This window comes from Lycorma delicatula, chromosome 3, assembly GCF_047948215.1.
Source record: "Lycorma delicatula isolate Av1 chromosome 3, ASM4794821v1, whole genome shotgun sequence".
In the NCBI taxonomy this organism is placed as follows: domain Eukaryota; kingdom Metazoa; phylum Arthropoda; class Insecta; order Hemiptera; family Fulgoridae; genus Lycorma; species Lycorma delicatula.
The window spans coordinates 111,889,397-111,903,701 of NC_134457.1; the positions used below are offsets into that span (position 1 = coordinate 111,889,397).

Here is a 14,305-nt window from a genome sequence, read left to right on the forward strand (position 1 = left end):
GTTGGTCTTCTACTGAGAGGCGACTTTTGTTTTGTAGCACGTGCTAATTTTTAACTTTGTAGATACTAGTGTAAACTGTAATATCTTTGAGCTGGATTATCCTAAAAAATTGCAACACACACACACACACATTATTTTTTCATCAAATTCCTCTGTTTAATCTGGGTCCTTTATATTAGAAGTCTTAAGTCTAATAAGTAAATGATCCAAAATTTAATACTGAAATTTAACAAGTTCACTATTTACAACTTACCTTTATTTGCAATGAAGGAGTGAAATACCAAAGTTGATTTTTTAAATTTATTATTATTACATATGCCACACTCACCTTGGCAAGAATAAGAATTTCCTTTTTTATGAGTTTTTGAAAATTTAAATTTAAAAATTTTTGAAAGTTTAAATGGGGTTTGGCAGAAAAATCTAATTTTTCCACGTAGTATCTATATAAATAAAATTATCTCAACTTTGATGTTTGATTCTGAACCAGGTTATGAATTTCCAAAATATGCACATATAATGAACATTTGCTCCTTAACCAATCTTAAACTCATCCAGTATACTTATTTTAATAAGTCTAATAACATAACACAAGGTTTCTAGAAATATTTCTCATGAACATTTTAGACATTTACGTGCACTGAATATTAATGAAATTACTAAAACTAAGTTAGAGAAACATTTCAGTGCTGAATAAAACTAAATAAAATTTTTTTTTGAAAAAAAAAACAGAATTGAGAAAAACCCTGTTTTTTTTAAATCCTGTTTTTCTCAACAAAAAAAACAGGGGTTTTCTCAACCCTGATTAATCTGGAGAAAAAAAGTATATAAAACTTTTTTTTCTCTTCTTTTGAGTCGCCTGTTAACGATGACCACTGACAAACATCAGGAAAGTGTTCTCTTACCCGTTCCCTGTCGGGGAAATTTTTTTGTAAACACCGAAAAGGAATAAATTTATTTATTTTATTACGTGGTAGTTGATGATTTTTGTTATATTATTAATAAAACTCATTTAATTTATAGGATTTTTTTTTACAAAAACAATTATAACGATGAAAAAACATAAAAAACCACACAACACAACATAAAACAAAGGAAAACAATTAAAATTAAAAAAAAAAAATAACAAGGAAACAAAATGAAATTATTATTAAAAATTAATTAAGTAGGGTGGGCCTGGATCAGAATTATTATCTTCGAAGAAAGGTGAGCCTGGATGAAATATATTATCTTCTTCGAAGCAAGGTGAGCCATGATAAAAATTGTTATCTGCTCTGAATAATCAGGCCTTAGATACAATTAGTTCGCGTCTTCAAAATTCATTACTTCTCTGATTGTTTGAGGGTTATGCAAATTGTTCTTCATTTGCAAATATTCATCATTATTTTGGAAAACCTGATCACGCAGCTGGAAGTTTAACTGTAAAGCTTGTTGTACTTATTTAAACTTCATCATGATTAAAGCTTCGTTATCGTTGAGGTCTCTTAAATTGAAAAAAATCTTCCTTACTTTTAGCGATATTTCTGTATACGTTACTCATAATTCTTTAGAATTCCAATTTCCTTGTTTAAAATTATATTCTCTATCTAATTTTTCTAACCTGTCTTACTTCATCACAGATTTTGTGGGCAGTGAAAAATTCATGATATTTTTTTTCGTTCAGCTTCATTTCATCGATTATTTTTTCAGCTAATATGGTATGATGGTTTAAATTAGGCGTAATGGATCTGTATAATGATACTTACCTCTGTAATTCAGTCGGTCTTTTATTGCTAGCCATTAACTCAGAACTTAACTTCTTTAGTTTTTGTATTAACTTCGATTACTCTCTTTTGGCTACCTGGGTTTTTCCTTAGTTTCTCATATCCAGACGTGCGTTTAGATATTTCTAACTCTAAAGCTCTTACAGTCTCTTGGTAGGAATGTTTTTTGCGGTGAGATTTAAAATGAAACATCTTTTAGAAGCAATTGCCCGTTTGAGTTTTTCAATATCCAGTTGTAAATTTTCATTTATGTCCTTCGCGAGGTGATACTTATTAGTAATATATGACAGTTCAGCTTTCAGTTCTTCACAGGTTCTTCACCTTTTTCTTTTCTAACTGATGTTCAGAATTATTATTTCGTAGTTTTATATCTTTTTCTTCGGAATCGCTTGCCGTTTTAAAACCAGACGTTGATTTTTTATTGAATACATCCATTTTTGGCCCCTCTGTTTGTAAATTCTCATCCTTACTTAAACACTAGAAAGATCCGTTTGACATTATTATAATTTTTAATGATAAAATATTTCAAGCAAAGAAAAATTTAAAAATGTTATTGAATATTATACAATTTATTTTTATTGTAGAATGATTTCTAATATTAGTACATTCTTCTTATGTAGTGACCACAAAGAAAACGTTTAATAATATACATTCAATATAATAATGCAAATTTATAATATTTGCATTGCTCGGTAATCCAGTTGTGAATTAATAAAAAAAGTAACTAAAAAATAAAATTAAAAAATTACCATTCATTGTTACGTTCTAGTTTTGTATACATTTAATTAAGAGATATATACAATCTCATAATCTCATACAAACATATATATATATTTAAATAAATTTAAAAAATTGGAAAAAAAATTACTACATATAAATGCTATAAACAAATTATACTCGCACGCTTTTTAATTATCCTGTATTAAAGAGTAAGTTTTCTCTGCAATTTTTTTTTTTTTAGAAGTCGTGTTTTTTAATTTTTAATACTTATTTCTTGTTCCTTTTAGGGTGTTTTTTTTTTTTGGTCGGTTTTATTCCATTTTTAAAAGTTTATTTTATATTTTCTTAATTCTGTATTGTTTAAAATGGGCTGAAAAGAACGTTACAATATGAAAACAGGCCATTAAAAATATGAAATGTTAATTTAAAAAAGAAATATGAAAATGGTGCAAAAAATCGGCCTAAGAGACTACTAAGACGTAAGATAAGGTTGCCTGGAATGCAAGAATATGTATTATTTTTCCCTAAGTTTTTCCAACTTATTTTTTGGAAAATGTGTACTAAAATACTGGAAGAGCTTCCTTTTTTAAAATAATAAAAGAATTACAATAACGATTAATTCGACAAAGACATGAAGGTAAATTCTAAAAAAGGTGTAGAAGGTATTGTTAAAATTGAGAAATTACTTTTTTTTGGTCAGTTAAAATGGTATAAAAATATTTTTGTTACACTCTTTTTTTTTTATTTGATTTTTTTTTAACGGAAAAAGAAACTCTAAAGTATCTAGTGCTACCGTTTGGAATATTATTTTCCTTGCGTTTCCATTGGCGAGTAGTATTGACGCGTTGTGACTAAATACTTTATAATTAGTATTTATAATTAGGATTTTTAATAAATTTATAATGCATCGATAATGAAAATTGTATGAAGAACAATAACTATTCTAAACATCTTTTAGATATGGTAATTTTTACATCTAAGAAAATTCATACATTAAGTTACATCTAGATCATCTCTACGTAACCCTTCGAAACAAACAAAAGATTTTATTGCTCAGTTTTACGGTTCTCTTATTAAGCGCTGAAAAAAAGTAAATTCGATTAAAAAAGCAAATTAATTGATTAAATGAATTTTCTTATTTTGTCAAAGGTCATCAGGGTAATAAATTTTTCAGAGGAAAATTTCGAAAATCAAATTTATATATATATATATATATACACTGGTATTTCTTAGCCAATAGTATTTTTCTTTACATATTACTCACCTTATGCTTGGAAGGCAGTAATTTATAATTTAAGTTTTATACTTATTATTTTAATTATTCAATAAAGTTAATTATTTTAATTATTCAATAAAGTTAATTTATGTTTTTTCTCCACTGATTTTTTTTTCTTATGGGGAAACAAATTTCCCACATTTAAATAATTCATTTATTAAAACTTTTTATCTTAAGAGATGAATTTTTATTAATTTAAAGGCTTTTTTTCAATTAAATTTATTTTTAATTTTAATGCAAGTTCACGCTCAAATATTGGTATGTAATAAATTCTTTATTATATGCCTGAGATACTTCTATAATTATTGTAGTATAAATATCTGCTTGTCTAGGCAACTGTCCTACCATTCACATCAAAGGACAAAGTCATGAAAACACGCACACAATTTTGCACATATAAACACAAACGATAACCTCCTGTGTTTATAAATTTGGCTACTAAAATTACATATTGAAATTCCATATCGAATCGCGTATCGCGCCAATAACATGAATATTACTGTCACGTCAACTATAGAACAAGATATATTGATAGGTGGAAGGGTGGCGTTAATATCGGTTGACCCGGTAGATAACGCAAATACGTTAATTCTTTATTAAAAACCAATACCAAAATATTTAATAAACAGGAACTAGTATTAAATATATATTTTTTTTAATTAAAAAAAAAAATTTCAGAGTATTTTAAATAAATTTAAATGTTAATAATTTTCATGGTGTAGTTATTACAATTTTTAAAAAAAAATTGTAAAATTAAAGTTCATATTGAAATTTATTTCCTGGTCAGGTTTTTTATCTTTATCAACAATGTGTTGAGTGGTTTCTGGAAAAAAACAATTAAACATCTACAAAAAGACAGCTGAAATTAGATGATTATTTCTTTTACAATTCGCAGTTTACAAATTACGAAATGTTTCAATTAGATTATCTGTTTGAATTAAATTATTCTTACAAAATCTGATTCATATAAAAAAAATGATATAACTTTTATGTTTTAGATTTACTTAAAATTTTTTACAACCAAACGAATTTTCCAAAGGATACTTTAAAAATTTTTTAAATTAACTTGTTTGCCCATTCGATTAATAATTTTTTTGTAACATATTTTTCGTAAATTGGAAGAATCGATTATAGATTCAAACGATTTAATGCAGGCTTAATACTTACTGGTGTAGACACCCACTCTGAATTGGATTAAAATGTTTTAAAGATTGATTTTAAAATTTCTAGCTGCACTAAAATGTAAAAGTAAACAATTACATATAATTAAGGATGTATAAATTGGTTTTCTCACAAATTATCCTATATAATCATTTCTTACCCGAAGTCTGTTAATTTGTTTTTAAATTAAACAATTTCTTTATTTTTAATTTATTTCTTAAATTTTTCAAAATTAATATTTCACCAATTTTTTACTGGATGTCCTTAGAGATATTTTGAATCCTGTATAATGTGAAAAAATATTACTTAACTGAAATTCAAACCGAGAACATTCCAGATGAATAGTAGAAATGCTACCATCGGAGTTGATTTAATATTACATTTTTAAAAATTTATTTTCAGTTTTTACTTCCTTTTAGTAAAGGAAGTATTGTGATCGCAAAAAAATTCGGTTTTTAGATTTCAACGAAAATATCTATTTTGACCATCCCTGAATCCATTTTGACTAGTTTCGGCGTGACGTCTGTACGTACGTATGTATGTATGTATTTAGCATAACTCAATACGATTAGCAGTAGGATGTTGAATTTTGAATTTAGGACTGTTGTAACATCTAGTTGTGCAACTCCTTTTTTGACTGCAATCGAATAAGTCAAAAGTGTCCGAAAAAGCCCAAAATCCAAAAAAAATTGGATTTTGGACTTTTGAAGTTAGAAAAAAGATATAAATTAAAATTTAATATTTGCGTGAATACATAATATATAAACTGATTATATGAAAAAAGCAAACTGCACATACAAAAAAACAATATGTGTTTTATGTAAATGTGTGTTTATGTGTTTTAAAGCTAAAACAAATTTCACGTTATGCAGTTGACAACAAGTACTGAATTAAAACAGTTTCCAGAGTAGAAATGAAATGATTTTATAAAATATTATCAGAAATTCTTTTTTCTTAAAATAAATTATAAATTATTTTTTTAACAAAAAAATAAAATAGTACTGCAATTGTTTTTTCAGTCTACTGAAATTAATTATAAAAATGTACACTTTCTGTAAATTATAAAACATTTGTTTAACTTTATCTACCACTTCAATTAAAATTCCCTACAATGAACTATGAAGTCGCTGGATGCATAACGAAAAATTGTTTTAAGTGATTAAAAGAATTTAACACTTCTCATTTTTACTTGTACGAAGTAGAGGAAGTATAGTGATCGGGAAAAAATGTCAGTTTTTCAGATTTCAACGGAAATATCCATTTTGACCATCCCTGAATCTATTTTTACTAGTTTTGGCGAGATGTCTGTACGTACGTATGTATCTCGCATAACTCAAAAACGATTACCTACAGGATGTTGAAATTTTGGATTTAGGACTGCTGTAACACATAATTGTGCACCTCCGTTTTTGATTGCAATCGGCTGAACCAAAAGTGTCAAAAAAGCCCAAAATCCAAATTTTTGGATTTTGGACTTTTTCTTAACTGCAGTAATAAACCCTCATTGAGAGCTTTTGAACAATATATAATAAGTGGCACTTACTTTCATTGATTCCAGAGTTATAACCAAATAAAATTTTAATTAATGAAATATTTGGTCTTAAAAGGGGAAGGCACACGATTCGAATCCGATTTCATCTCCGTTTTTTAACTTTTTTTTTTTACATTTAGATATATTGATTTATTAATAATTAATTATTAATCTCTGATTGTAAAAATAGGTTTTACGATGAATTATAATTCTATAATAACAAAAAAAAATCAGAAGTTTTTAATGAAATAAAATTTTTCTGTACTTTTCATTTTTTGTAAATGTGTGAATGTAATTTAATAGGCGTACAAGGTACTATGCATTTTTCACATCAGATTTTTTAATTTATATTTTAGAAATTTATATAATTTTTTTTTAATATATTTTCACTCAGTTTGAACAGTTTGAACTTCATCGACGACCTACTTGGGGAAACATATCACTTCTTAGCGGAAACAGTTAGATCTTATGTTTAACCATGTACTGGCTGATGGACATAGATCTCGGCTTTCAGCAGAAAGTAAATTATTGATTTATAAATGCGTTTTGAAGTCTGTTTGGACTTACGGGCTTGAATTGTGAGGTTTAGCGTGCTATTCCAGTATTGACATACTTGAATACAAAAACACTGCGGAAAATGCTCAATATACCCTGGTACATAAGTAAAAGCCTTATATATAATGACCTTAAGTTGCGAACCGTTCGGCAGGAAATCTCTCTGGTATTAAATCTCTCATATGGTATCAAAATCGTTTGGATCGGCACCCGAATTATTTATCGGTCAATTTATTAGATAACACGATCAGTGATTTTTCAAGATTGCTGAGGAACAATATTGGTTTGCCTTATCGCTTCAATTAGGTGAATTTATGGTCTGGCCGTACGGAGTGCTCTTCTGATCCATTGTTAAGTCACAAGCCGCTGGGTCTGTGGCACCTTAATGTTAGTTCAATTACATCTTATTTACTTATTGTTCTATGAACAGATTTTAAAGTTGCTGTGTCGTTACAAAAAAAAAAAAAAAATTGAAGATACAGAAGGATTTCTCTCCGTAGTTTACGTAAGTTATTTTTAGTTTCTAGTTCAAATAAAAGGCCAGATTTTCATTTTACTAACTCTTAGCAATTGCTTATAAACTGAAAAGTTTTATTAATTAAAGATGATTAAGTTATGAGTTTAGCAGGCTGTGTGATAATGCAAAAACTTCAAAAATTTGGTCACAATAATTTTATCACATAGAATGAAAAGAAAACCGATACGTTAAGTGAAAGTATGGAGCTTTAATTCTGTTCTACTAGTATAGCAAACTACATAATTTCTTATATAAATTAAGTATAGTAATTTTGGAAAGAAAGTAATAGATTTTTCATTTTACCCAGATTAACTTTTTTAGAGGTTGGATTAGATTTTGATAGCTTCTTCTGTTGAATTTTATCCTGAATGCTTTTTATTGAATGATAACTACGAAAATAACCGGTGATATATTCATATTAAAATTCAATTAAATAATCGTCGTACTTTTAACCGTACTTGAATATAGGTCTCCTGCAGCACAAAATTTTAGCCAGTAAGGCTAAAATTCACCGTTTATCTAAGGTAATCTAATTTTTTGATGGATTTATTTACTTTTTGTTAGCTGTTGTTATCATCTCTTCTTTGACTACGCTTGTTATTACTTTTTAATTATTTTTTTAAATACTAAAATTATATCAACCTGTATCAACATAAACTGAAAATTTTAAACATATATATTTAACTTAAAACTTTTAATTTACTTTTATGCAAACTAAAAATTTATAACTTTAATACAGGAGCCTTAATAATTGAGTAAGATCATTTAGTATTTCAAATAAAGAGCTTATCATTACTTTCCAGCGGTATTTTACCACACATTCTCTAAGGCCATTTGACTGACTATTAAACGCAACAATGATTTAAGATTCTATTGAGCTTAAAAGAAACAATTTAGCCCGATTATCTAATAAATCTTCAATTTTATTTTTGTACAACAAAGATTAAAAGTTTGTATGCATAGAACAAATCTAAGTTGTTTTTTAAACAATTTTACTCTGTTTCCAAAAGTTATTTGTTCATTTCTTTGGACCTGGAGATGTAACCAAAGGAGTGATCGGTTGAATGAACCTATGAGTGGGAACACAGGATGAGTCTGTTTGTAAAGAACGTCATTTTAATAGTCTACAAATTACAGTTACTTCTATTACCGATTAATTTTTTATTTATTTGTAATGTTGCTTTTATATACTGGTACTGATGAGACTGTTTTTACTTTTGTTCTTTTTACCTGTGATTTGTTTCTGGTGCTGTTTTGAGTATTGAACTTTACTTAGACCACTTATACAAGTGCTTTTTCTATATATGAGGTATTGAACCTTCGTATGCTTTAATGAGGGGTTTCGTCTAGAACCTCTCTTCACGTGATTACCACTAATTAAATTTACTTATAGTCCCAAATCAGGTACCGTTAGTAATATTAAAAGACAAAAAAAAAAAAAAAAAGAAAAGAAAAAAAAATATTTTTTTGCTTGATGGATTAATTCACCAATATTTAACAATAAATATTAACATTTGTATTGTTTGTTTTATTGGTTTTTGAGATAGTATGTTTATTCATCATCATTGCTCTTTGTATATTGCAAAAATTCTTCCTGTTTGTCTTTCCTCCAGCGTTTCCTGTTTTGAGTCACTTTCTTCACTTCCATGAATTTTTATTTCTGAACTATTATATCTTCATATCCTTCGTCATCCTTTAATGTTTCTCTTTTCTTTATTACCATTAAAAAGTTTTTCATCGTAGTTTCGCTTTAAAATTATTTCTTTATACTTATCTTCACCATTTTATCTTACATTTCCTCAACATCAAAACAAGCTACTTATTTCCACTTCAATTGTAGTTATTACTCCCTTAATACTTCACAATGTTTTTAAATACTTATTTCAGGTGACTCCTATCCTTTCTTAATATTTATGGAATCGCACAAAATTCCGAAAACAGCAACGTTCCAAAAACTTTCTTATCAGCTCCATTTTTACTTTACGCTTACAAAATAAGAAATCTTTAATTATTATTATTATTGCAATGAATTCCTTGGCTTTCATCTCTAAGTTTTCCTCTATTACTTCTCACTAATTTTCTTCAATTTATCAATTTTACTCTTATCCTAAAAAACGTTCCCTGAGTACATTACCTTCTACTTCTGCTAGCTTTATTACCTTTTTAAATTCCTTAATTTATATTGATAAATTGTTTGATTAATAAATCTGTCTAATATTTTGTTTGTTTTTTTTCTGTTATATTAGGCGCATTCCTTGGAGATATAGCCATACCGAATGTACGATATGAATTAGAATGGGATTTACAAAAAAAGAATAAAACATATCAAGCAGAAATTGAAAAATATAAAAAAGAAGCGCTTTTAGAAGGTCTTCAAGTTGAAGAAGAAGGTCTAATGGATCTACATATTAAAAAACATCACCATAATTATCACCATCGTCTTGATATCGAAGAAACGATCGATGAAGACAAAATCATTGATATAAAAGGAAAAGAAAAACAAAAAGAAAGTGAAAAAGATCGAATTATCTTACTTGGTAGAAAATCACATATACGTCCTTTGGAACGTGAAATAAATAACACGGATTCGAACCATAAGACAAACACCACTTCTTCTTTAAAAAATTGTACTGTAAATGTTACCGATACAGAAATTACCGTAAGTGTTACTAAATGTAATGCTGATTATGTTGACCGAAGCAAAGAAAATCAAAATAATGGTAGACATAAAAAAAAAAACAGGAGTAACAGAAGAAGTAGACGACTTCGAAGAAGGAAGAAGCAAAAAGTTAACAGGTACATATTACTAAATATAATATCGCAAAATTTTGATATTTGTAAAATTTTAACACGTGTGACTTTGATATTAGTAAAGTTTATCAAGTGTGAACTTCATTACAACTTCTATAAAAAAAGACAAAAGAAGTGCAAATCATGTTAAATGAATGCTGAGGATCAATTAATTTAAGTTTGTGGACGTATCCAATTAACTGTTAAGGATTTGCTACTTAATAACCATGACTATAACAATTAAAGGAATTGTTATAGTTTAAATTTTTCTAGATCCTACAATTTTAAAGGTTAGTGGCAGGGCAGAAGGGAACAATGCATTTTATCAAAATAGTAAACAAACGAGTAGCTTATTAAAACCCCTTAATTTCTTTGTTTTTCATAATATCCTAAGCAACAGTGGTAAGTAGAGTTTAAATAAGTTAAAAACTTATTAGATACAAAGATAGAGAGTGCCAGACTGAATAAAAAAAGAACAGCAAACATAAACTTTAAAGCACTGTTTACTAAAAAAAAAAAAAAATAATAAAAATTTGTTACTAGACTGTGTATATCGATTGTTAAATGATTGCAATCAATACTTGTAAAGTATTAATTAATAATAGATAAATGAAACATACCCTAAAGTAAATGCAAGAATCAATATATAAAATATTAATTAATAATAAAAGACAATTTAAATAATTATATTCTATGTATAAAAAGAGACAAGTAAATAAAACACTGAACTATTGAAGTTCAAAGGATGATGTTTATTTACAAAATCATGTACTCGTACATTATTTAATCTCCCGACATAAATTGACCTTTTGTTTCTAAAGTGCTTCTTGAGTGTTTCCCGTTGCAGTTTAAACATAAAACTTTATTATATTAGAGAAAGTTAGTTTTTTAAGATGGTAATATAAGATTCTTCGTCTAAAGCTTTAGAGGTATGCTAGAAGTACATCTAATATGCTATTAAAAATAATTATGAAGACATTTTATTTTAATATAATTTGTATTCTCTAATACAAAAATAATTCTTGTTTATTTTATTTATTAATTTATTTTTTTGCTTAAATACATTTTTTATTTTCTGTAGAAAAAACTCACCAGGTAAAAGATTTTATGCGTAATTTTTTAATGATTATCTGATTCTTTAGTTCAGTGGTCCAGTAGAATGCAGAAATCTTTTTAAATGGTTCTCAATTATTTTTGAATGTTCAAGAACAATTTTTCTGCGAAATGATGTTCAATCTTTAAACGGATTTTTTTTCAATATTCACAGAAATTCTAGAAGCAAAATATAAGTTTATGATTATATATTGTACACTGTCAGCGTGTATTTTAAATTAAAGGATCGAAATAGATCACAAATAAATTTAAAAACGATATTACGCTCCAAATCCGTTTACAAAAATCTTATTATTTTATGAAAAAGAACAAAAATGAAACGTATTTCGAATTTATTCCTTATAATGTTGGGACCTATCAATTCAATGTTCTTCTACATAAAATTATGCCATTTGTCTCCATTCGTCAGTACGTTTCCATTTAGGATTTTATTTACTTAACTTAATTTTCAACATTTCCTTGAAAATTTTTGTTATCAAAACCGTTCTATCTTTCTTAATGTTCTTATTAGGCTGCGATTAATCCTCCAATAAATATTTTTAAACATTTCCATTTATTTATTATTATCATTCTTTTCTAATTGGAGCATACTGTTATGATTTCATATCATCCTTCATTTGGCAATTTGTTTGTAATTTTACTGACAAAAAATCATTAATTTCTGAACTGTAATGTTCAGCAACATTAATTATTAGCTTCTATTTTACTGAGATTTTAAATTTTATTTTAAACAATGAATTCTTCTTAAGAACTTTTTGTTTTAGCAAAATAAATGAAAAAAATTAAAGAATCTCATCGTCGTTGTTCTTTACATTACGGCTTGGAATTTGTTCAAAGTTTTCTTCAGTTGCTTCATTTTGTTTTCTGTGTGTGAAAAAGCAATGGAAACAAGAATTTTCCCATTTTATGGCTGCTTTTTGTATCGAAAGTTACCCTTTCTTATTATCTACTCATATAAAACTTGATACTTTTACCAATTTTGAATTTCTTTTTTATTCTCTACTGCTTTGTATAAAATTTATTTCTATTGCGTAATTTTATACAAAATACTACACAAACTAAAGTAAATAATTGTTAACTGACTTCTCCTACTGTTTTTTATGATCTTACTCTATATAAGTTTTTAATTAATCATATTTTTGTTGCAGAGCTGTTGCGCCGAAAGTTGAGGAAAATTTACGTAGATTAAAACGTGCTGCAACTGCAAGGAAGGAAAGAGTTTGGGATTACGGGGTTATACCTTATGAGATTGATGGAAATTTCAGTGGTGCTCATAAGGCTTTATTTAAACAAGCAATGAGACACTGGGAAAATTTTACCTGTGTCAAATTTGTTGAACGTAACCAAGTAGAGCATGCTAACTATATCGTCTTCACGGAGAGACCGTGCGGGTAAATAAATAAGATCTAAATTTTTATTTTTGTTTTTATATTTCACTCAAATATTGAATAATCAGAAATTATTTTAATTGTTACTAAAAATGAGTAATTTGTTTTTATTATGTTATGGTATATATTTATAATAAGATTATTTTCTTGGTAGTGAAATTTCTAAAGTAGAAGAGAAGATAAGATGGTGGATTAAGGACTGAGGCGGATCACTGAAACTAACTTCAAATAGAAAAACTTTTTCCACAAAAAGTCAATTTAAAAGTGGAGTGTATAACTTAACATATGGAAAAAGATTATTTCTGGTAACGTCACACGTCAGTTATGACTTTAAGTAATAACCTTTGAATAAAAATAATTTATTTCAAGAATCGACCACGGTAACAATGAACGAATTTCGCTTAATTTACATCCATCTCTCATGTAGGCGATTTACAGTGTTTAGTGCTAAGTTTTTCTAATTTAATTTAGATTTATAAGTTAAAAGTTCATCATGCATCCGTGTTCACTATATTTTTACAAGCCAAACAAATTTTCTTTTAGATTTTGACCTAACAACACAATTATAAGGTGAATAGCAATAAAAACTGAAAACCGGGCAAAACAGTTATTAAGTTTTTAACTTTCTAAAAAAATACGGCCTTAAATTGGAATTTCAATAATAATTATTATTTCTTAAATGATTTATACATAAGTGTCTATGTATTGTTCGTAAATGTGGCTTCAAAAAATACTATTCGGATAATTGTGATATATCTTCAATAAATAAGACACACATCTAAATAGTAGAATATTTACATTTAAAAAAAAATCATGACATTTAATTTAATTCATTTACACTGAATAGATCATTCAAAACTACCCTAGTTTCACCAAATTAAACCAATTAAAAAAAAAAATAAAACAAAAAACTATAGATTCTAGAGAAAAAATTAATTAATGATATACCAGAAATGTTTTGTGAAACGTCGTAAGCTGTTCAAATTTATTACACATTTGCAACTCTTCTTGCTTTGCAGTGTTTTACTTCTTCCATGATCTGGAAAAGAAGTTACTGGATAATTCCATTTAATTTTTTTTCATCATCTAATCATCTTGTTGATTAACAGAAAGGCTGAAAATTTGAATTGGCATTTTTTTATCAGTTATCTGGCTCTGTGGTTTTTTTCTTTTTTTCTTATTGTTTATAAACAACGATGTGTTATTTTTTTTTTTTAATTTGTGTATATTCGTTGTGCATACTTGCGAAGTATACATATAATCTTACATATAAAACTGTAAAGTTTAAATACGCATCATTTAAAAAAATTCCTTTGTCATATAAATATTTAGGTCCGATTCAAATACAACCAATCAATTGGTAATGAATTTGAATGAATAATACGCTTTTATGTAAATACTCATTTACAAACAAACAAACAAAACACACACATACAACTTTTCTGACAAATGCAGTTATGCACTGTTTCTAAATAAAATTCGAATTTTTCTACC

General features: G+C 27.0%; 1 protein-coding gene across 1 annotated transcript in view; it reads left to right on the forward strand.

The window, feature by feature from the left end:
- tok (tolloid-like protein 1 tolkin) overlaps nucleotides 1-14,305 on the forward strand; it is a 200,120-nt gene that overhangs the window by 85,803 nt on the left and 100,012 nt on the right. Inside the window, exons 2-3 of the mRNA XM_075360396.1 lie at nucleotides 9,767-10,316; nucleotides 12,572-12,814. Coding sequence (XP_075216511.1) covers nucleotides 9,767-10,316; nucleotides 12,572-12,814 — 793 coding nt within the window. The remainder of the gene's footprint in view (nucleotides 1-9,766; nucleotides 10,317-12,571; nucleotides 12,815-14,305) is intronic.